Source organism: Gymnodraco acuticeps, unplaced genomic scaffold (genome assembly GCF_902827175.1).
Source record: "Gymnodraco acuticeps unplaced genomic scaffold, fGymAcu1.1, whole genome shotgun sequence".
Taxonomy (NCBI): Eukaryota; Metazoa; Chordata; class Actinopteri; order Perciformes; family Bathydraconidae; genus Gymnodraco; species Gymnodraco acuticeps.
Window position 1 is genome coordinate 162,661 of NW_022990158.1, and position 25,559 is coordinate 188,219.

Below are 25,559 nucleotides of genomic sequence, written 5' to 3' on the forward strand. Positions count from 1 at the left end.
TCTCTCATCTTCTCTCTCTCTCTCTCTCTCTCTCTCTCTCTCTCTCTAAAGGCAAGGCAAGCAAGGCAAGTTTATTTATATAGCACTTTTCAACACAAGGCAATTCAAAGTGCTTTACAAAAAATGAAAGAGATTAAGAAAATGGCATTTAAAATCAGTCATTAAAAAGAAAAGCTAATAAAATAAACATTAAAAGAAAAAATACATGGATAAAAGTTACAGTGCTGTCAATTAAACATTAAAAGAAAAAAAGTACATGGATAAAAGTTACAGTGCAGTCTAAGATATGAATAGTTCAATTAAAAGCAGCGACAAAAAGAAAAGTCTTCAGCCTGGATTTAAAAGTAGTCAGAGTTGCAGCGGACCTGCAGGTTTCTGGGAGTTTGTTCCAGATATTTGGAGCATAATAACTGAACGCTGCTTTACCATGTTTAGTTCTGACTCTGGGGACAGAAAGCTGACCAGTCCCTGAAGACCTGAGAGATCTGGATGGTTCATAATTTAGCAGGAGGTCAGAAATGTATTTTGGGCCTAAACCATTCAGTGCTTTATAAACCAGCAGCAGTATTTTGAAATCTATTCTTTGACACACAGGAAGCCAGTGTAAAGACTTCAGAACAGGAGTGATGTGATCCACTTTCTTAGTGTTAGTGAGGACTCGAGCAGCAGCGTTCTGAATTAGCTGCAGCTTCCTAATAGATTTTTTAGTGAGACCTGTGAAGACACCATTGCAGTAGTCGAGTCTACTGAAGATAAAAGCATGGACAAGTTTTATAAAGGGACAGCGATCTCATCTCACTCTGCATGACCCTAATATCACAACATGTGTGCTCTGGAGAATCACAGAACGGACGATCGTCCTTATTATTATGCCGTTTAAACCAATTATTTAAATGTGTTTGTTAAATTCGGCATCATGTAGTTGCGCTGACAGGTCCACACACTGCTTCCAGCGAGGCTCCCCCGCCCTCCTGCTGATAGTTCACGAGCGTCAAGCTCCTCAACCCCCCCCCCCCCCCCCGTTGATAATTCTCGATCGTTGGCACACTGTATATAATATATATAATCAAAAAGGTTGCCGACCCTGTCATAATGTGTGTGGTGTGTTATAATAGTTCATTTTACTAAAATCAGATGTAATTGGTATTCCTTTTCGCCTCATATGAACCATTTCTCAAATGTTTCTTCAAACTGTGATTTTCTCTCAATGATTTGTCAGTTGTCAGTTTTGACATTATATGAATGTCCTTACCTTGCACCATTTCCTAGTGATAGATTTTTTTTCCAGCTTTTAACATTTTTGACAAGATATCTTTTCCTAATTAGGGTATTTTTTCTGTAAAATTACCCAAGATAGAGTATTAGAGTAGATGTAATTCATATGAACATCAAATCCTAGTATCCTTTGCGAAACCCAATGTATTAATCTCCAGAACTTTATATACATTTTGGACATTTCCCAAAATATGTGTATGCGGTCCGCCTCGGGTGCTCCACATTCTGTCCTGAAGGAACATTTTCATTCAAGTATTTACTCTAAGTCGAACGTGTGATTAAAAAAAATGTGATCAAATATTTCCAAGAGGACTTTCTTCATATCAGCTAATGTATTTTAAGTATTAAAGAAAATCTATGGGTTTGGTCCCTCTGACTGTTATATGATTTTATAAAACGGACAAGTCAAATCAAGCAATCTGATTGGTTCTTAGCCATGATATACTGAGCGTATACCACGGGTAGAATTGTAGTTACTTTTCACAACAAGTCAGTTATCCCTCCGCGTCTGAGAAAAAAACTGTAACAGTTGGGTAGTGTTGCACAGTGTACCGATACTTGAAAGGTACCGCGATACCCTGCCGTTAAAAATGTTACGATTCCTCCGTTTCATTAGTATCGGTACTTTAAGAATGACGGGGAAAAGTACTCCGGTGAGAAAGCGCCGTTTTAGTAAGAGTGTATTCAGCGCTCTGCTTCCACTCCCTGCACTGCAGCCGTGCCTGCAGTCCCGCCCCTCTCAAGCACGCTCTAAGTCCCTCCCCTCTCAAGCACGCTCTAAGTCCCTCCCCTCTCTCGTGCACGCGCTAGCTGCCAGAGCATGTGAGAAGACGAGAAGCATGGCTGCAAGTGGGAGTGCAACTGCCGCTGCGCCTCGGCTTGTTGACAAAAAAGACGCCAGAAGCGAAAAACAAAAAAGTTGTTTATACAGAAGATGATGCTTAATTGTATTTAATACAAATTCTAGTCATTTATTTTATTTATTGTTCTCATTGTTTAAAAGTTTGTGTTATGGTTCTGGTGTAAAATAAAGCACAATAATGACATTTAAGACTGTTTCCCTTTTTTAAGAAAAGTATCGAAAAAGAATCAGAATCGCAATTCTTGACTTGGTATCGAAACCAAAATGTTGGTATCGTGACAACACTAAAGTTTGGGTTTGCTTTTCAAACTGGGACAAGAAAACAGCGAAGTAACGGGGGCAGAAACCCTCCTTTTTACGCAGCGGTCCAGACATAGACATCAAACGGCAAAAAACATATTCAGTGTGCAGTTCCTTGGCATTAGGGCAGGGATATCTAGATACTTTCCAAGGTTTGACATAATGAATTGTGCTACTTTTAAAGTAAGCAACGATGTGTGTCAAATCTGTAATAAAAAAGGTCCGCAAAAACGCTATCGAAGCAGTTCCTACCGTTGCCTACATCGTTCAAACAATAACATTCACCTAAACGACGACATGCAGAGCTACGTGAAGAGCAGGTAGACCAACTGGAAAGTACCAACCATTCAAAAGCTTTCTGATGCGGGTCTTGAAACAAGCAGAGAAATTATGACCGTTAGTGGCCACAGGTGCGAAAGCTGTCTCCAGAGCTACTGGAAGCCAAATCTCGGGGACCGGAGAAAGTGGAGCAATATTCCTCGCCATGCCAAGCAACAGCCTAGAACAGGGGTGCCCAACCGGTCGATCGCGGGGGAGATTCCCAGTCGATCGTGAGATGTGTCTAAAAATAGAACAACAACATTCTGTTTTATCGTTAATGTCCTGTAAACATAATCTTCCTGTGCCAGAATAATGCACTTTGAACGCCATCAAAGCTTTGTGATTGGCCGGCGTGACCCCATGTGTCGGGGCATGGCTGGTGGGCAGTAGGCACTATTTCGCTGACGTTTGTCCGTGTCAACAGGAGTGACAGTCCGCACACACACAAGACCGCAATTACGGCATAAGCAAAAAAGCCCCAAATATATAATTGTCACTCCGAGTGGGAGGATGATTATTTTTGCTATCTATTCCAATTCAAAGTCCATCTGTCTCATCTGCAATGCGAGCGTGGCTTTATCGAAGAAGGGTAATTTAGGAGCGGCCATTTCAAAACAGTGCACAAACGCTACGAGACGGAATTCCCTCCTAATTCTGCCCTACACTCCCAAAAGGGGAGGGGCCTGATGAGGACAACTAAATGCCACAGCAGTCCATTTTCACCCGGCCCCCAACAACAAGAGCAAGGCTGCTACCATAGCATCTTATCGTGTCAGTCACGTTCTTGCGAAACACATGAAGTCTTTCAAAGACGGCGAAGTTGTGAAAGAAGGCATTCCTGGAGGCTGCCAACGCGCTTTTGGGGGGACAGTAAAAATAACAGTAGCATTTCAACAGGTTTTTGATATAATAAAAACTCAAGTTAGATTACCGTTATTAATCAGCTGTAAGTTTTAGTTTGTTTGAACTTATTCATTATAATTATTGTACAAAATGGTTATAAGAATGCAAACTTTCAGAGTCTGTTCTGTTTTAAATTGATTATAGTCTATTATCAATTCAGGTTAAGAAACTAGTGTTGCTTGCATCCTATTTTAAAGGCATTTCTTTTTTATACTCTACTAAAATGCAATAAAAAACGGGTTGATTCTATTAATGTTTTGTCTTTTTTTATTGCACTGTTGCAGCAGATTCCTGAGTAGCTTCTGAGTTGTCTTATTAGTAAGCCTAATTTATACTTTTGTAGCAACACTATTTTTATATAATGGCAAAGAAAGGGTTCAGAGTATTTTCTTTTTGTTCCTGTGTCATATGTGGCAGCACTGTTCAATGTTTCTTGAAAACATTACCCACTGTAGTATGTGACGTGTGAATACACTCCAACTCTGTATCAACAACACTGTTGTGTAACTTCAGTTAAATACTTGTATGTGTGTAGATTAGAAAGAGGTAAGATAAAGGATCTGCAGTATTTTATGAAGTGTTAATCGTACGAAGGTCAGTTTTATACAAGTAGTAAGTGTTGTATTTACCTGGTAGTAGGCTATCAGTAATGGCTACGCCTCTCTATTTGGACTGGTAGATCTCGGCAGACTGGCAACTTTAAAAGTAGCTCTCGGTTCAAAAAAGGTTGGGCACCCCTGGCCTAGAACAACCTCAACCTATACAAGTAACCACGTAAGCCATTCTACTGATGCTGGACAGTTTTTCAGTGGGTGCACAATAAATGGCAACAAACAAATGAATGTAAATAAATAACCAAATAATCGATCAACGCTCTCTGTCTAATATGTTCGCTAGCTGTTAGTGTTGCAAGCACTTCGCACTATGTTTCGTGCAGAAGGCAACGGAGGGACTATTTTATTTTGAACATCATTATTTACTAATAAAAACTATTTAAATTAGAGTGTGTATTTTTCTTTCATATTGCCACACTTGGTAACCGTTTTATAAAAGCAATAGCTCACGACAGGCCATGGTATATAATCAGTATATCACAGCTAAGGGTCGACAAGCCCCTTAAATATATAACCAGGGCCCTCCCTGGCCAACTTGGGGCCCCAAGCGACATTGTAAGATGAGGCTCCCCCCCCCCCCCCCCCCAACCGACAGGAGTGAACACATTTTTTTTGGAAACAAAGTACTTTGCAAATATAATTCCTGTTTATTATTATTATCAACAAAGTTACTTTTTTATACTGTGAGGTAAATGGTAAATGTGCATGTATGCGTTTACAGGTGAATACGTCTGCATTTCCTGCCAAATACTAGCCTCAAAAAGATTAAAATATAATTAATGCAAATAAACTACTTCTAATAATAATAATCATAATCAATTCAATAATATAAATACTATGTTATTTTATTATAATTTAGTTGTAATATAGTCAAGACAAAACATGCTTATGACATGCTCAAAAACTGATATTTCTTAAATCTGTATTCAAATGTAGTTCCCTCTGTCAGCAATGTATCAACAACTACACACACATTTCAGTATTTCTCTGTGTTGTGGTTGACATGATGATGACTGTTAGGAGTTAAGGGGAGAGGCTGAGCATCACCATGAAATGTGCAAATTGACGTAAAAATGAATAAAAGGGGAAAAAATGCTCCATGTTTTTTAGGCTGTAAACTTTAACTGTTATGTAAGCCAACTAGACAGACAGTGTATCACTCTTCCTCCTGTACATTAGCAGATCAAAGGCATCACATACTTGAATGAATGGTAAATAAAGAATGCTGGAAATAACTGCATCTCCATTAGCCTATAATGCTATGCAGATACTGCCTTATTCATGTCGTAAATTGCAGCTGATGTTTTAATATGGCAATTAGCAAAAGTTTGACATTTGACTGATACAACATTCGCAAGTTGTACATTTTACTCATACAATAACCCACCTTTGAGTGATGCTCTAGTTTTCTTCATGTTTTGGGTGGCGCAGTGGTCTGTGCATCTGATCATCAGATCAAGGGGGGTGCTGGGGAACTCCAGTTCGAAACCCGCTCCTGCCGCCACTGCGTCAGGCCGTTGTGTCCTTGGGCAAGACACTTCACCCGGATTTGCTCCTGTGGGTATTGTCCACAGTACATGTATGATACTAATGTGTACTTGTAAAAGCGCCTCAATGACTTCGAGGCGTGAAGATGGACGGGTGTGGGCGCTCGTGCAATGATCATCAGATCAAGGGGTGAAACCCGCCGCTGCTGCGTCTGTAAAGCCGTTTGTGTCCTTGGGCAAGACACTTCACCTGAACTTGCTCCTGTGGGTATTGTCCACAGTACATGACCATTGCATGTATGATATGTGTAATGTGTATTTGTAAAGCGCTTTTGAGCATCTGGAAAAGCGCTATAATAAATGTAAGGAATTATTATTATTATTATTATTATTATGTTTTAGTTTTTTTTACCCTCTTGCTTGCCGCCGGACTGAAACTCTTCATCTGCACATAGTGGCCGTATCAAAGCAGTGATTGGTCAGATGTCGATTCATTGCAACGGTGTCGGGGTTACAGACGTGTCCCCTTGTCACCTCTCACTCTCGCGTGTTAGCCTGGGGGGGGGGGGGTGCACGGAGAACTGCGCCTGAGAACTGTGCACCAAGCCGAGCTCATAAGCCGAGGGCCCCCTGCGTTGAGGCCCCCTCCGCAATTGTTGACGGCCCATGCAGCCTGCATGATCGGCCTGTAGGGAGGGACGGCCCTGTATATAACCACATTAGTAGATCAACGTTTTTCAGACTTTTTCCTTTAATCTTGGATTTTTTGTGAGATATTTCATCAAGTTTAGAGGAAAAAATCTTCACTTTGTAGAACTCAAAGACATCTGAGATGTGATCCCATCTTATTGGGTTTTTTGTAGTACATCAGAAGTAAACAATGTTTAACTACTGGTTTCATCTTTAACAATGTGATACATTTAAAAGCTTGTATATAATGCTTTGAGTATGATCTTAAATGTTGTAACTAAAGCTGCCAAAAACATGAAGTAGAGTAAAAAATAATTTCTTCAGAGGTGCAGATCATTTCATGAAGTGGCATGAAATGGAAATACTCAAGTACCTCTTAAGAATTCTACTTAAGTACAGAGCGTGTCCTGTTCAGTTTTATTAGCACTCACAGTGAGATGTCACACCACTGAATATGTATAACAGTAGCAGTGTTATCTGCCAGAATACAGCTCTGTCTCTTTCTGCTTGTATCTCCATTTAAATGTGTGTGTGTGTGTGTCTCTCCCATGTGTGTGTATCCAGACCGGAGGAGTGCACTCGGCCGTTCCCTCTCCACCCCTGCTTGGTGAGTCCGGACTCTGAGCTGGCCTTCCTCCGCTGTGTAGCCAGAATCCTGCTGCTGTGTCTGCTGCCACAGAAGGATGCCAAGTCCCACACACTACGCTGCTGCCTCACAGAAGTCATCACTACCAAAGGTACTGGGAGTGTGTGTGCAAGTACGGCATATACTTTTTTAATAACAACGGAAAAACTAGAAATCTAGAAGAAAACCGTGCATGTTACTGATCCCATGCAGTTTGCTTAGAGGAGGAGGAGTAGAGGATGCCACAGTCACTTTAACTAACTTACTTTTTAAAATTGGTCTCATGCTAGACTTCTAACCTATTGGCTGGATTCTTGATTTGGGTAACAAAAAGGACACAAAAGTTTGAGAGTATGTGTAATTCTGTCTGACCAAGTAAGCGTCTACACTGCTTACCTACAAGGATGTGAGCTTTCACTATTATCACAGGGATTTTAGCTTTGCAGACCATTTACATCAGGGGTCGGCAACCCCTGGCACGCGTGCCACCATTGGCACGCGGCATCATAACCAGTGGGTCACTAGGAATAAGTGGAATAAGTGTGCAAAATATGAAAATGTTATTTTCGGATTCTTTTAAAACCAATTATTTAAATTTGTTTGTTAAATTCGGCATCATGTAAGTTAGGGATGCTCCGATCGGCCGCTGATCGATATCGGCCGATACTCACTTTCTGCCGATCGATCGGTGCTCTCTAAAAATACTGATCGCGAGAGCCGATCACATGATGTCAAATACATGACACTTTTCTCTGTGCGCGGCAAAACAAGCTCGTCAAAATGGCTTCACCAGTCTGGCAGTATTTTAAGGTGCCCGAAAATGACAATAAAATAGCGGTATGCAACGTGTGTGAAGCAGAAATCCTGCAGCACCACCCGCTGTGACGGACCGGTGAGCAGAGCAAAACACTCAAGAGTTGGACCTAACACACTTGGCTATTTTATCTACCTCTGGAACAAGCTAAACTAGTTATAAATAACTATAAATAATTCTTCACTGTCGGGTAGGGATGGGTATCGTTAGCAGGGGTAGACATTAAGGGTAACATTTCACTGGCCCTCCGGGCCGGTGGAATTTTATTGTCACTGGCCCCCCACCATTGTAACCAACTGGCCCAAGAGCATTCGTCCAAAAAATCGACTAATGAAGAAAATTAACACATTTGTTGCAATAGTAATGTAGACACAAACTACATTACTACTTGTGCTACAACATTTGAATCACCAGTTCTTCCTCATTTTCCTCAATTGTTCATATTTGGTTTATTAAAATAATTATATTGTGGTCATTGTTAAAACATTTCTGCTATTATGAGTATTTTTATTATTTGTATAAAGCGCTTTCTGCTTTCCTGTCATTAGGAGTTAGAAATGTAATGGCTATGTAATAGATTAGATTAGAACCTTCATTATCCTAAACTGCTGGGACATTTCCCTATAGCGAATACCTTTTATATTTTCTACTCTTCATTTACTTGTCAGCATAGGTCGGCATTGATGTACAGAGCCGACAAAATACCTATTGCCATCATATAGAGTGGTGCAGTGACGCATCCTAAAACCAGGAAGTAAGATGCTGGTTCCCTCGACAAAAAAGCAGCGGGATTTATCCATAGGATTTTGGAAAATAGCTGGAAAAAGGCCTTTGGAAAACAAACCTGTTAGATAAATGCACGTTTTGTTCAGCCGGGTAATCTCCACATGTCTACCCTACTTTTATAATTTTAGATTTATGATTAGAAAATTATTAAAAGGGTTTTAGGATGCGTCACTGCACTACTCTATTGAAGCCAACCCCATCGATCAAGCCAGTGTGGCTGAAACTTTCTCTCCCTCTTCTTCTCATACTCCCTCACTCTCCTTTAACTCCTCCGGTGATTTTCTTTTTATTTGAAGATTGCTTTTTGGCTGGTTACCGCTGGTATTAAAAACATTTTGGCGAATGGTTAGGTGGTGCGAAGTCTGTAGTGAACGAGCCTGCTCGCGCTCGATCCGCAGCACAGCTGTTTGCTTTTCACCTAACAATGACAACCGCCTCATGAAACGCTATGTTGTAGCGTTAATAAACGAAACAATGTAACACAATTGCTAGTCAAAATACCTATATTACAGGACAATTTTTTTTTAAAGCATTATTTTTTAGTGCGCCGAGCGGGCAAGTGGAAAGTACGTTATGCTGGCCCGGGGTGTCTAAATAGTGCTTCCAGGCCAGCGGGCCATTTATAATGTCGAGCCCTGGTTAGGATTTTATCGATACCGATACCGGTACTGCTTATCGGTATTTTTTCGATACTCTTATCGATACTTTTCAATAATTTGGTGCTCAAAATTATAGATATGATACAAGATGTGAAGATTAAACAGTCATTTTATTGTTATTTTACTTGCAGAAATAACTGTATAACTTATACATTAGCTTCTCAGAAGCAGACACAAATAAATAAAATAACTTAAAGGGGCCTGGCTCGCCCCTATCATGCTTTTTGGGGTTTTCCCTCAGACAGAGGATGAAAGAGGCATTTTTTTAAACATGTTTTAACAGTTGTAAATCAGTTATATCTTCATCCAGACATTTCAAACTGACAACCTAGCTCGACAAGAGATCCTTAAAACATTGTCCTACAGTGACATCATGCAAAACTGTGATATGAAGACATTGGTAAAAAGGCTAAGATGGCAAAAAGATAAAGGTGAGTACTTATATTATTCTGGATTGTACTTTTAAATCATCACAAAATAAATGATGTGCTGAACTGAAACACGTCAAATGTGTCTGAAGGTTTTAAACATAGGAACAAAGTATTTGAGCTTAAAATATGTAAATTCCTAGTAAACGACCAACAATTGCTGAACCATACATTGAACGTTGACCTTTTTTAACAACATTTAAATGCAGTCCAATTCACAATGACATCTGTAAGTTTAACTGGTTTATAAAGCAGTCAATGAAAGGCCAAATTATTATAGGTGTAGGCAGTGGCGTTTTTACATGTACAAAAGTGGTGGGGCACAACAAACTTAGATGTCTATATATAAGCTTCTGCAGTGAGGTTCATGGCTGGTGAGGCACTGGCACTGACTCTTCAGGTTTACAAATATTATATTTTGACCTAAATCAAAATATAATATTATTTTCAAAAGCTTTTTTTGTCTGATGCTTCAATTAATTTTAAACGGACAGTTCAACAAAAGGATACCCAACAAATGTAATTTTATCATTTAAATATTGAATTGTTCTCTCTTAGTAAGATCCCATTTTCAATAAAATTGCGGTCTTACCTTGACTTGAAGATGAAGTCCATTTGCCTATCCTTCTGGACAAAAATCTCTTACTTTTTTGTAAAAGTCCTCCTTATCTTCTTGTAGTTTCAAAAGTCTATCATAAATCTAATCGATAGATTTATGATTCGAAAATTATAAAAGTAGGGTAGACATTTGGATATTATCCGGCTGAACAAAACCTGCATTTATCTATCAGGTACGTTTCCCACAGATCTTATTTTGAGCTATTTTCTAAAATCCTATGGAGAAATCGCATTGCTTTTTTGTAGAGGGAAACAATGCGCAGCTTACTTCCGGGTTCTTCCTCTTCACACACCACACTTTTCGCGGCACACGTACTTACAGCCAATCAGCTCTGAATTATGTGAGATGACGTATGGTGGGGATGGCAGCTCAGTGCCCCTATGGTCATTATTTTTTTGCCACACACGTTAAATAGAAAAATACTCTGAGCACGCGCAGTGTAGTTTTTACAGTCACCGTTCACTTAGACCAGTGATTCTCAAATGGGGGTACGCGGACCCCTGGGGGTACGTTGGGGTACTGCAGGGGGTACGTGAGATTAAAAAAAAGGTTAATTAAAAAAATACCATGCATGATTACAAAAATAATCATAGTACAATAAATTAAATATTTAATAAAATGTTATATTAAATATTTCTAGAACCACCAAGGGTTCGAGATCCGTTCTTGTGCTTTTCTGGTGCTTAACTGGTTCTTCTCTGTTTTTACAAGTGTGTGGTCGTGTTCTAGTCACTTTGCTCAACGCTACTGCTTGTTACAACTTTTAATGCCGTACTCGCCATTAACTGTTATTGCTCAGGTTAATCTCGCCCCCCTCCGACGTAAGCGTATTGTTTCTTGCCAGGCAGCCGAGTGGGGCCATCTAAGAATCGGGTTTCGGTACTGAGAGCCGGCTGTGCTGCGCTGGAAACAGGAAGAACCAGAGCTAAATCAGGCTCTAGCCTGGAACCACGCTGAGCGGAAAGCCAGTTGCAATATTATATTATAACAAATAGACATTGAATTGGAATCGTGGTTTTAAACGTAGCAGCACTACAGCAGGGAACGTGGACAACGGAGAAAAAAAGAGAGCCAAAATTGAGCCAACAAAATGCCGTCAATATCAGGAGGCGTATGCTTTGATGGGATTCACGTCAACCAACGGCAACACGCCCCAGCCATTGTGTTTGTTCTGTGGGGGGAAACTAACCAACAGCTCGATGAAACCAGCGCACCTCCAGAGACATCTCAGCACCAGTTGAACATCAGTTGAACATTGCTCAACTTTTGCAGCCTGAAACGCCAGGAAAGCTCCGCTCTACTTCCCACAATGCAGTTCGGTGAAAAGTGACGGTACCCCATTCAAAGTGAATGGGCAGAAGCTTCCAACGCCGCTGTGTGGACGGGCCGTTAGCACTAGCAGTATCGCTAGCAGCCACATTGTTTAGGCTGTCAAATACGCTGCACCGTTTTAGATTCAATGAGTGTCTCGTTTGCAAATGCTTCATTAAGTTGCTTGTGTTACCCCCTTTACAAGCAACTATTGAGTACATAGATTGCACCTTGCACTATCGCCACTACATTTTTTAACGTGCACCCAGACCTTCCATCGCTTTGCTCTGTCCGCCATGCCTGCGGGAGTCTCACAACTATCATAAGAGCGCTGTTGAGAGAGATGACGAGTGGCATTTACAGTAGCCAATCAGAGGGTTCTCAAACCGGATACATCACACGGGATGAGGGTTCCCAACCAACCAGAATGTTTTAAAGTTAAACTAAGGAAGTAGACACATATAGTGGCGAAGTCACGCCCATCTACTACCGGTCCATGGGACCTTATTTTGGAAAAATAATGTATTTAAGTCAATGGAGAGAGAACATTTATCTTTCGATCCCGTTTGAATTGTGCCATGAATTACACATATATGTCAATTAGGGATCGACCGATATGGCTTTTTCAAGGCCGATAACAATACAGATTATTAGTAATCAAGGAGACCGATAACCGATATTTGGAACCGATATACATTTGCAGTAAAATCAGAAAATCTTGGTGTCAAAATGTAGAATAACACAAACTCCAACACAACTCAACACAACTTCTTTGAAATGCATTTAAGCATATATTATGTTTAATTAACTTTTAAACATCTTACAACTGGTTTCCTCTCTGTGCCCTTTTCTTTAGTGCAGTTATCTGCAATGAGTTAGAGAGAGACAAGAAGTGGGGCTGCAGGCTGACATGCTTAACTAACAATAATGCTTAATGTATTATATCTGTCTATCTAGCATAAAATCCCAATAAGCTGCTAGCAACTGCAAAACACTAGTGCTAGCTAATGTTTTGCAAACTATTAAAAGTGAGGCTATTACAGTAGACCTAACGTTAGTCTAGTAGCCTCACTTCTAATATTTTGCTAAACATTTGCTAGATACATGTTGGCTAGCTAATGAGCTTCACATATCAACCTGAAAAACTGCGAGGCTCCACTCGCAGTCCCTCCCCCCCCCTCCGCACCACAGTTACTCCGCTGCGAGACGCTGCACGCACCCCCAACTCTGACTGACTTACCGCGTCCCTGTGTAACTGGGAAACTGATAGAATTGGATCATAAGATAGGGATGTTTATTGAACTTCGGTTTAACACATATATGGCTCTGCCGCTCAGCGCTGCTGCTTGCTTCAGTCTGTGTCTGCGTTCTTTCGCACCTGCCTGTAATCTGAGAAGGTCCCGCCTCTCTGGCTGGCTCCCGCCCGGAAATCTTCAGTAACGGCCCGTCTACACTACAGGCATCAAAAAAGCTTGAAGCTGGGCGTGTCTGAAGCTTGGCGATTTTTTGCGAGCAACGCGACCAACAACCAATCACATGAATCTCCCGCCCCCGACATACAAAGCAATAGCAATGTTAAAACGAAGTAAACTGGATATAAAATCCCCAAACAGTCGAAAACCTACCAGTTTCACCCACTGTCTCTGCCACCTCCCTCCATGCCTGGTTCCTCCGGTTTGTATCCCGGTAAATAGTTATGGTCGGAAAGAACCGGGTGATTTGCTACCGTAATTTCTCGTTTGGAATATGAGGAAATGAACTGCGGTCTGGCTCTCCCAGCTTGCACGCGGTTTGATTGGCTAGCGCTTGTACTGGTGTGAATTGCAAAAACGGGATTTGATTGGCTGACGCCAGCTTCGAGCAAGCATCGAGCCTCAAAAGTTGAACATTGTTCAACTTTTGACGCCGATAGACGCTTGCGATGCTTGCAACGCCTTGCCATGCTACCCACAATGCAGTTCGGCGAAGTTTGAAAATATCCTACGTCACCCCATTCAAATTAATGGGCGAAGTGTTGAAAGCATTTTTTGACGCCTGTAGTGTAGACGGGCCGTAATAGCGCTGTGGGCGGGACATTGCTTGTGTACACAGAGTGGTGACTGCAGCCAGAGAAACGGCCGCATCAGAGCCAAAGTTTTATCGGCAATTTGATAATAAAAAAAAGGCCGATACCGATAATCGGTCAAATGCTGAAAATATCGGCCCCGATAATCGGCCAACCCTAATGTTAATCTTAAAAAATAATTTCCATGTCAAAAAGTCACAGTTTGTCGTAAAACTGTTGAAATATAAGACTATGAAAAATACGCAACTTGAAAGACTACAAATCCCAGAGTCGCGTAAGTGATGTCACAATTGTTTTCCTCCACTAAGAGATAGCTAAGATCAGCGCCATATATATATAATCTATCTATATGGCGCTGGCTAAGATAAGATAACTTTAACAAGATGCCTGTGTGTTTAGTACTAGGTTGTTATCATACCAGCAATGGGTCTTGCTCGTTCTTTCGCTTCCCGTCTGATGAAAGGACCAGGAGTAGCTGGATCAAGTTAGCTACCTAGCTAGTAGCAAGCACGTTAGTTAGCATTACAGCCTTGTCATTTTTATTAGCCTTAATATGAAGTAACATTAAGTAACCCAAAATGTTAAAAAGTAAGAGTAATAGTCATATTTCGTGAACCCTTTGAAGAGTACTGTGATCATTCTATAATACATAATTTAAGCCCGGGGGAGAAATGCTAACGCTAGCATCGGCGATCGCCAATCTTTTCTACTTCATGCTATCTGCACAAATGGTTGACATTAAACATTAAAAAGACCAGGCAGTTCAGAGAGAATCAAAGGAAGGCAGGCAGGCAGCTTTGCATGACATTCTTCTGGACGTGTTTCATTGTGGTGATAGTGAGGGTAGGCAATCGTTTTGTTGACAAGACAGTAGTGACGGCCATCTTGGTGACGTGTGTTGTTCTGCGAGACCAGAGATGTAGTTCATTGAGCGTTTCACACAAACAAATGTGTTACTTCACAGTCTTACGACTTTTTTTTGACTTGCAAAATTATCTTTGAAATTGACAAACATCATATGTGTAATTCGTGGCACAATTCAAACGGGATCGAAAGATAATCTTTCTCTCTCCATTGACTTCAATTAGGGATGCACGATATTGGTTTTTTGAAACCGATACCGATAACTTCCTGCTTCTCAAGACCGATACCGATAACCGATAATAATATAATATATATATATATATTAAATGTACCTGTAGTTTTTGCACACCTGGTGGTAAAAAAAAGACTAGTAGTGAGCAAATGACATGAGCATTACTACTATGAACAAAACTAACCCTGGGGTCGTCTCTGGCAAACTTCTTGCCTTTTTCAAAAGCCTCGTCGATAGGTAAAAGCCCCGGTGCCTTTGCAGCTGGCTTTGGATTCGCCGCTAGTTTAGCAGCGCAGGCGTCTTCGTACGCTTTTAACACACCATCGTAGCGATGGCGATGTTTCAGGTGACTAATCAGGTTGGAAGTATTATAGCTCGTTGCCTTTTTCCCTCCTCGTGGAACTTCTGCATTGCATTTGTTAATACAAATAGCAAGCGAACTATCTAACTCTGAAACTTTGAAATAGTCCCATACTACCGACGACATGTTTGTTTACTGTCCTGGCTTCACGGCCGCACACCATTTACGTCACAGCCAGGCTTGAGTTAGGGAGCGCTGGATTTGTGAAAAACTCCCCTCTTCCTAAACCACTAATACCACAGTACTGGCAAAACGGGAGGAGCCGAGTGAAAAACAAGCGCCCCTCATCCCAATCCACCCACACTGCAGTATTTTTTTCTTTTTTTTACCCAAAAAATATATTGTATATTATCGGGGCTATTAATACTTTTATCGGGTTTATCAGGATGACGTCATAATTCCTAATATCGGATAATTATCGTGCACCACTAACTTCAATACATAATTTTTTCGAAATAAGGTCCCATGGAGGTCCACCGGAAGGGGAGGGACTTCGCCACTCTATACCGATAGCAGCACCGTTTGTCCAGCGGCTTAACGGTATACCGATACCGTCCAATCAGGTACCGGTATTGACTTAGTACCGGTTCTCGATACCCATCCCTACTGTCGGGTCACTCATTACTGGATCAGTGAGCTGCATGATATACTGACAGGCTGTCAGGAGAGAGGGGGAGAGAGGAAAAGAAAGTGCTTCCGCTAATTTCTCCCGTGTTATTATCCAAAGTTAATGTAAACTTGAATAATGTACTTCATTTGAATGTAATAATTATGTTGGTTGTTGTTTGTGGAAGCGCCAGTGAATGAGCCCCATTAACTGAGCCCCATTAACTCAGTTTTAAACATCACTTTAAATGGAAGATCCCCATAGGCCCCACCCACTCGATCGGATCGGCAATCGGAGCATCCCTAATGTTTGTTTGTTTGTAGCCTTTATTTAACCAGGTGAAGCCCCTTGAGATCAAAAGATCTCTTTTTCAAGGGTGACCTGCAGGACATTAGTTACACATGTAACATAAAAACAACAGAACAACAATAAGGATGACATACAACATAATGTACAGGGTACAGTTTACAAACTCTATTTACAGTGACAGGTACCATGAGTATCAAACAGCATGTCACCCAGCCGAGTTTTAAAATGATGCAGGGGAACCAAAGTGCTCAGTTTTAAACATGTTTGCAGACTGTTCCAATTTAGTGGAGCTGCACAACTAAAAGCTTTCTTCCCTAAGACAGTCCTAGCACTTGGCACATTTAATAAAACAACATCATGAGATCTCAGGCAATATGTACTTTCAATTCGTCGAGAGATCAGAGAGCAGATATAAAAAGGTAGTTTACCCAACATGGCTCTGTAAATGAACATGTACCAATGACTGAGCCTCCGTACAGTTAGTGAAGGCAGACCTGCCTTGGCATACAGGGTACAGTGATGAGTAAGTGCTTTATAGTTAGTAACAAATCTCAGGGCACTGTGATAGGCGGCATCTAACTTTTCCAGGCAATGGGCAGGTGCATTCATATAGATCAAATCACCATAGTCCAGCACAGGTAAAAAGGTCACAGTGACTAGCCTTTTCCTGGCCTCAAGTGAGAAACAGGACTTGTTTCTGAAAAAGAAACCTAGTCTAACCCTCAGCTTTTTAAGCAAGTTATTGACATGAAGTTTAAAAGTGAGACAATCATCAAGCCAGATACCTAGGTATTTATAACTGGTAACTGTTATGGAAATAATTATCATAGACGCCAATTTGTAACATACAGGACAAACCTTGATGTCTGTTTACCTTCTTTAAGGACACAGGCTGCTTAGCCAATAATGTTATTGTTCCCATTCTGTGACCGGTCAATACTGGGTCACAGATGGTCTGTGTTGTGGGTACAGTGGGACACTTCCTTCTCTGTATTTGTGGACTCCAAGGTGAAATCTTCGAGGTCATAAGTGTCCGACGCAAGTAGCTCAGTGTTCCCACACTGTTCACACTCAAATATGTTGTTTACTCTCTGCGAAACCAGTTAGATGGGCTGGCAAGAGAGAGGCTCTCCAGAATTGACGTGGCAAACTCTACCGTGAAGTCAGAACCTCTGACTCTTGGATTTGTGATGTGAATACTCTGGTACCAACTCCAAATAAATCACAGTGGTTTGACATCAAAGCTCCGACTCTTCCCGTGTCTCCTTCCTGAGTCGGTGACTCCACTGCATGCTACACAGAAGTTTCCTTTACAGTAACCACTTCAAGTACTTGTCCTTGCATAGTAACAATATCCAAAACAGGCTCTGGTGTCTTTTTAGCTTTTGAAAATAGCATTAACTTGGTTTTATCAACATTTTAAAATAAGCTCAAGTTCAGCAAGCTGAGTCTGAATAATGTTAAAAACAGCCTGTAATTTAACACCAGCCTCCTAATGTAAGTTGAGCTGACAGGTCCACACACTGCTTCCCCGCAGCGATGCTCCCCCGCCCTCCTCTTGACAGTTCACGAGCGTCGAACTCTTCCCCCCCCCCCCCCCGTTGATAATTCACAATCGTCGGCACGCTGATAAACATTTTTTTTTAAATTGCACTTCATATCAAAAAGATTGCCGACCCCTGATTTACATGTACACAAACCTATAATCACACTCTACAAGAGAGCGAAAACCTAAATAGAACCTGATTATGTGACTATGTATGTTTTTTCACGTTGTAACTTAACAGCAGTTCTCAGAAGTTGTCAGTAATTCAGACTTGATTAACTGCAGTATCTTGTTTTTTTTATACACCTTCTTCCTGTGTGTTTCTCAGTGTTGAAGCCTTTGGTGGAGGTGCTCAGCGACCCGGACTCCATCAACAGGATGCTGCTGTCTCAGCTGGAGCAGAGGGAGCAGCAGGCGGAGCAGCAGAAGAAAGCCTACACCTACGCTGCCTCCTACGAAGACTTCATCAAGCTGATATCAACGTCTGCTGATGTCAATTTCCTCAAACAACTCAGGCATGCAGCACACACACACACACACACACACACACACACACACACACACACACACACACACACACACACACACACACACACACACACACACACACACACACACAATATATACATACTGTATATACACAAATATACTTGTTAACCAGACAGTGCTGTTGGGTAACCATGGCAACTGACAGTGTCTCTGTGGCAATATTTTAGATCTAAATGTAGGAAGGACATGATACTGCTATACTGTTTGTTAGTTTGAAAAGTAATTGCTCAATACTGAATTGTTGCTGATCTATTTCATTTACTCTGGGTTCCCACCATATTGAGATACTCTGATATATGTGCAAGTTTTAGAATGACAATGAATGCTTGCTTTACCATTGTAACATGTCATACTGTGTATATTGTAAACTAAATGCATATGTATATATTAGGGTTGTCAAGTTAACGCGTTAATATACATTTAAAAAAAAAAATAACGCCACTAATTATTTTAATGCGATTAACGCATGTGTATTTTTTTTTCTTGGCCGCCCCGTAGTTTCAGAGCGCATCGAGTTTAAAATACCATCAACAAGCTGATGCTGACAGCCCGCTCCTGCCGCCCGCTTGTGGCAGACCACACTTCCACGCTCACCGGCAGGCACCGACTGGCCATCTGGAGGACCGGGAGGGCGTGTGTATGTGTGGCCCGAGCGAGCGAGAGAGAGACCTTACGTGCATTGTTGTTGTTAGCATCTGGTGCTAGCTAGCTGCGCTAACGGATATAAGGAGCTGTTTCGATGAAAACAGAGGAGCGACATTTCGCCACAACTGCGCCGAGCACTTGACTTTATGCAGGTAGTCAGCACACTCAGCACGGATAGTGCGCGCAACATGATTGCAGCGTCCAGGCAGCTCCCGTTCGAGCATATGCCTTGAGTTGCACATAGCTCCAACGATCCATCACACACACACACACGCACACGCACACACACACACCATTTGTATTGTATGAGAGAGGTTCCAGGTTGAATTGAGGCGAATATTTGTAATGTTCAGAGGTTGTTGTGTTTAATATTCATGAGAATATTTGTCATTGTTCAAATGATAATAAACATTAGCATAAAGCATATTTTTCCACTCATATGTTGATAAGAGTATTAAAAACTTGAAAAATATTCCTCTAAGGTACATTTAGAACAGATCAAAAATGTGCGATTAATTTGCGATTAACTATCGACAATCATGCGATTAAATATTTTAATCGACTGACAGCCCTAATATATATATATATATATATATATATATATATAGGTGTATAAAAAAAACAAGATACTGCAGTATATATATATATATATTAATATATATATATATATTAATACATATATATATTAATATATCTAAAAATATTCTGAGAATGTTACCATTCATTGCTTTAGGAATGTTTTCAGCGGAAAGTTTTCTTTTGGTTATCACAATGTTCTTCTGAAAGGTAGGATAATGTTCTCTAAAAACATTCTTAAAAAGTTTGGTGATAACATTGTCAGAACATTATGTCCTACTATTCTTAAAACGTTTTCAGCTGGAAGTTTTAGTTTGGATCCCAGAATGTTCTTCTGAAAGGTAGGATAACGTTCTTTAAAAACATTCTTAAAATGTTTGGTGATAACCTTCTTAAGACGTTTTTGATAATATTGTTTGAACATTATGCCCTACTATTCTTAAAATGTTGTGAGAATGTTCCCTGCTAGCTGGGCCCAAACAGCCCATTCATACTTGAGGGTTGATTCCAAAAACTTGATGTAAATTGTCTCTCTCTCTGTTTACAGGTATCAGATAGTGGTAGAGATTATTCATGCAACCACCATCAGCAGCCTCCCTCAACTCAAGAAGCAGAAAGGTACAGAAACACTACACTTCACGTGACAAAAGGGCCAAACAAATCATTTCACAAAACAAAGCTTGAATTTTAGGATTCTTACTTTAAAAAAAATCATGTTCAGTTCAACAGCACCACGATGGATAGTATTAATTATAGTGATTAATCAACCTTTGTACTTGCTATGTTTAAAGCTTGGATCTCATTTTATGTTACTTCTAACGGAACATTTTTGATCTATAAATACAAATTTGACGGAATCTGTGGACCTGCATTATGGCGATTGGGAAAAGTGGTAATGCAGATGGTGAGTTAGTGATATTAAGCCAGATAATAATACAAATGTCAAATCATATCAACTAGAGTGTTACCTTTTTTGCTTATGCTGGATTTCACATTCACATTTTCTGGGTACAATTGTTTCAACATGTGCAAAAATTATTGTTGTATGTATTTGATATAACTTTTTTCCTTCATGCAGTTGACAAAAGGATGACTGGAAATGAGCTATACAATCTGGCATAAAACATTTCTTTTATTTTCTGAGATTAATGTGCTTGTCCTTGTTTAAATAAATACATACAAAAATACTCAGAATGATTCCAATCCACTTCCAAAGGTGATAACATTTGTTAACATACAACACTTGCACACAAAAAAAACAAGTTTTAGCCCGTTTAGGAGACACACACATAGAACATACAGTGCCTTGCGAAAGTATTCACCCCCTTGCCATTTTTCCTATTTTCTTGCATTAAAGCCAAAAATAATATAATATTTTTGGGGGGATTTTATGGCAAGACCCCTCACCAAGTCAATCAAAATTAGTGAAGTGAAAGAAAAAAAGAGCACGTTTTAAAACATAACAAAAAATGTAAAACTGAAAAGTGGTGTTTGCATATGTATTCACCCCCTTTGCTATTGAGCCCAAACAAAGACCTTCAGAGTCACACAATTATTTAAATAAAGTTCACCTGTGCGCAATCAAGTGCCTCATTATCTCTAATTATTATATTAATTAATTATTATTACACAACTGTTGTAGACAGTGATGCAAATTAGTCGCTTTTCGGCGCCTCCCGCTTTCTTAACTTGACCTGATTTGGGTGACTTGTGTAATTCGTGGAGAACCGAAGAGTTTTCGTTTTTGGCGGGGGGGGGTCCGTCCGTCAGTCCGACTGACGGACAACTTCTCACTTCAAAAAAGGAGAAGAAATCTAGACCGCAAAATAATTAAACAAGCGAGTGCCTGTTTTTCCTGGCCAAGGACAGGTTCCTTGATAACAACACGAGCGTAACGTTTCTTCATGTGGTATAGAGTGGCGGTGGAAGGGGAGGGGACCTCAGTTTCAGTTAACTTTTTTTTCTTCTCAACTTTGTGTGGAAAAAGGCGGGGATTATGCAGTCTTTTGATAAATATGCGGCCTTTTAAAAATCTGCGGCATTTTGTTGATTATGCGGTAAATTCTGCGGTAAATTCTGCGATCGCAGAATCGCGTTTTTCTGGAGAGTCTACACTCCTTTCAGACGAGACATATGTGGCGAAGTCACGCCCATCTACTTCCGGTCCATGGGACCTTATTTTGGAAAAAATAATGTATTGAAGTCAATGGAAAACGTATCTTTCGATCCCGTTTGAATTGTGCCATGAATTACACATATGATGTTTGTCAATCTTAAAAAATAATTTCCATGTAAAAAAAGTCACAGTTTGTCGTAAAACTGTTGAAATACAAGACTATGAAAAATACGCAACTAGAAAGACTACAAATCCCAGATAAGTAAGTGATGTCACAATTGTTTTGCTCCACTAGGAGATAGCTAAGATCAGCGCCATATATATATATATATATATATATATAATCTATCTATATGGCGCTGGCTAAGATAAGATAACTTTAACAATATGCCTGTGTGCTTAGTACTAGGTTGTTATCATACCAGCAATGGGTCTTGCTCGTTCTTTCGCTTCCCGTCTGATGAAAGGACCAGGAGTGGCTGGATCAAGTTAGCTACCTAGCTAGTAGCTAGCACGTTAGTTAGCATTACAGCCTTGTCCATGGGACCTTATTTCGAAAAAATTATGTATTGAAGTCAATGGAGAGAGAAAGATTATCTTTCGATCCCGTTTGAATTGTGCCACGAATTACACATGATGTTTGTCAATTTAAAAGATAATTTTGCAAGTCAAAAAAAAAAAAATGTGTCGTAAAACTGTGAAGTAACACATTTGTTTGTGTGAAACGCTCAATGAACTACATCTAATAATAATAATAATTTCAATTTATATAGCGCCTTTCACGAAACCCAAGGACGCTTTACAATGGGAAGTAACACAACAAAAAGTTATAATAAACATACAGATACATAGTACATAGGCTGAAGAAAACAAAACAGGAACAGGTTGCTGTTAGTTGAGGCCAAAGGCCTGAGTGAACAGATGGTGTTTGAGGTGTTTTTTGAAGGTGTCCAGAGTGTCTGCATTCCTGATTGCAGAGGGGAGAGAATTCCAGAGGGTGGGGGCTGCGACACTGAAGGCTCTGTTGCCAAATGTTTTCAGCTTGGAGCGCTGGATGGAGAGCAGCCCTTTGTCAGAGGACCGCAGGTGACGAGAGGGGGTGTAGGGCTGAAGGAGGTCAGAGATGTATGGAGGGGCTAGGGAGTGGAGAGATTTGTAAGTTAGCAGGAGGAGTTTGTACTGGATGCGTGACCTGACCGGGAGCCAGTGAAGGTGGATGAGGGTAGGGGTGATGTGTTGCCAGGGCTTAGTGTGGGTGAGGAGCCTGGCTGCAGAGTTCTGGACGTACTGGAGCCTGTCCAGGGCTTTGCTGGTGACCCCGAACAGAACTCCATTGCAGTAGTCCAGACGAGAGGAGATGAAGGTATGAATTAATGTTTCTGCAACGGGGTCGGGGAGAGAGGGCCGGAGTCTGGAGATGTTTCGTAGGTGAAAGAAAGCGGTTTTGACAGTAGACCTGATGTGGGAGTTGAAGGTGAGGCTAGAGTCCAGAGTGACGCCCAGGCTGCGAACCTCAGGGGAAGGGTGGATGGAGCCGCCATCGATGGTGAGGAGCAGATCTCCAACCTTCCGGAGCAGTGTTTTTGGGGCCACAACCATGAGCTCTGTTTTGTTATTGTTGAGTTTAAGTAGATTTTTTGACATCCAGGCTTGGATGGAGGCAGTTGACAAGTGACAGTGGGGGTAGCTGGGTTGATGGATTGGTACTGATGTAGGGTGTCGTCGGCATAGGAGTGGAAGTTGAGACCATGTCGGCGGATGATTTCACAGAGGGGGAGCATGTAGATGTTGAATAGAAGGGGGGCGAGCACCGAACCTTGCGGCACACCTTGGTTGACAGGGGCTGGGGGAGAGCTGGATTTTCCGATGGTCACAAACTGTTGCCTGTTGGAGAGGTAGGAATGGAACCAGGAGAGGGCTGTTCCAGAGAGGCCAAGGTAGACGGATAGGCGGTTGAGTAGGATAGTGTGGGACACTGTCGAATGCGGCGGAGATGTCCAGGAGGATAAGGATGCTGACGAGGCCTGAATCGGCGGCTATGAGGAGGTCATTGGTTATTTTAATAAGGGCCGTCTCTGTGCTCTGGTTGGATCTGAAGCCTGATTGGAATGGTTCGTAGAGCTCATGGTCGGACATATGATGGTGGAGTTGGGCAGCAACTGCTCTTTCCATGATCTTACTAAGAAAAGGAAGGTTGGAGATCGGCCGGAAGTTGCTGGGATCCTCGGGGTCGAGACCAGGTTTTTTGACGATGGGGGTGACAGCTGCTATCTTGAGGACGGCGGGAACCTTGCCTGAATCCAGTGAGGAGTTGATAATTTTAACAATGGTGGAGCAGAGGATGGGTAGGCAAGTTTTGACCAGGGCATGGGGTCGAGGGAGCAGGTTGTAGCCTTAGCTTTTGAGACAAGTTTGGTAACCTGTGTGACATCCACTGGTGCAAAGGAGGAGAGACAACATTGAGGCAGGTGTTGAGTTGAACGAACAGTGACTGGAGGTGGTGTGGCATGTGGATGGGATGGGGCAGAGGCCTGGAGTTCCTGGTGGTTGGAGTTGACTTTGTCCTCAAAGAAGTCAAGGAACCTGGTGCAAAGCTCTGGGGCGTCTGCTGGGTTGGGGGGGTCAATTGGGCGGAGTAGGCGGTTTATGGTGGAGAAGAGCATACGGGGGTGGTGTTGCTGGTTACCGATGAGTGAGGAGTAGTAGTGTGCCTTAGCTTTTGAGAGGGCGTCCTTGTAAGATTTGACATGCTCTCTATACGCCTCCAGATGGACGGTGAAGCCAGACATCTCTGGTCTCGCAGAACAACACACGTCACCAGGATGGCCGTCACTACTGTCTTGTAGAGATGGCAAATCCGGATCCTTTTACGGACTCAGGGTCTTCTGAGTCAGTCATTGAAGAGATCCGGATCATACGAGTCATTTGAGTCATATGAGTCAGCATCACCAAGACCGTAGAAATCCTACCGGTGAAACTGAAAACTTGTTTCATTTCACGAGCATATTAAACTGACGTTACATTAACCTCCGCTACACAGTGTCTTTTGCTTTAATAAAAAATGTTGATCACAAAAAAAAGGGTTATTTTGCGATTTGGCGAATCTGAGTCTGCTGTTGACTCGTGCATGAGGACGAGTCTGCTGGATCTCTGGATCTGCTGCTATATGGTTACGGCTCTGAGTCCGCACGAGTCTGCTGTGTTTTCCACAGTGAGTCAGGATTGCGAATCTGAGTCTGCTGTTGACTCGTGCATGACGACGAGTCTGCTGGATCTCTGGATCTGCTGCTATACGGTTACGGCCCTGAGTCCACACGAGTCTGCTGTGTGTTGCACAGTGAGTCAGGATTTGCGAATCTCTGAGTCTGCTGTTGACTCGTGCACAACATAGCCGCGGGAGCCGGGAGCTGGAGGAGGGGCTGCAACATGTTACTGTTAATCTCTTCCCACTTTTGGCCACACCCCCTAAGCCGCGGCTATGCTCGTGCACATGACGAGTATGGATCTCTGGATCTGCTATGCTATTACGGTTAGGAGCCGTAACTTTCGGCTCCTCTGAGTCCCCACGAGTCTGCAGGAAGTTTCACTGATCCGCGTCCACTCCCCTGAGCCAAACGATAACTTCTGGCAGCTATCCTACTTGCTAAAGGCTAGGATAGACTGGGGTACGTTGTAATGTGATTTTACATGTTATAAAGAGAGTAGCGAGTGACACAATTTATAGTTTTAATTTGTACGTCATACCAGGTGTAGGACTCAAAGGACTCGGGTTAATGGAGAGGGGAGACTCGTCACGACCAGCTCATTACTAGGATCCGGGTTAATGATCCGGATGAATCAGGACTCGCCCATCTCTACTGTCTTGTCAACAAAACGATTGACTATCACCACAATGAAACACGTCCAGAAGAATGTCATGCAAAGCTGCCTGCCTGCCTTCCTTCCTTTGATTCTCTCTGAACTGCCTGGCCTTTTTAATGTTGAATGTCAACCAT

At 41.7% G+C, this 25,559-nt stretch overlaps 1 protein-coding gene across 2 annotated transcripts in view; it reads left to right on the forward strand.

Moving 5' to 3' along the window:
* The window catches only part of snx25 (sorting nexin 25), an 80,241-nt gene that overhangs the window by 33,010 nt on the left and 21,672 nt on the right, over positions 1 to 25,559 (forward strand). For both annotated transcript variants that reach the window (XM_034217417.1, XM_034217418.1), the window contains 3 exons: positions 7,017 to 7,189; positions 18,007 to 18,193; positions 19,996 to 20,066. In XM_034217417.1, the coding sequence (XP_034073308.1) occupies positions 7,017 to 7,189; positions 18,007 to 18,193; positions 19,996 to 20,066 (431 nt within the window). The remainder of the gene's footprint in view (positions 1 to 7,016; positions 7,190 to 18,006; positions 18,194 to 19,995; positions 20,067 to 25,559) is intronic.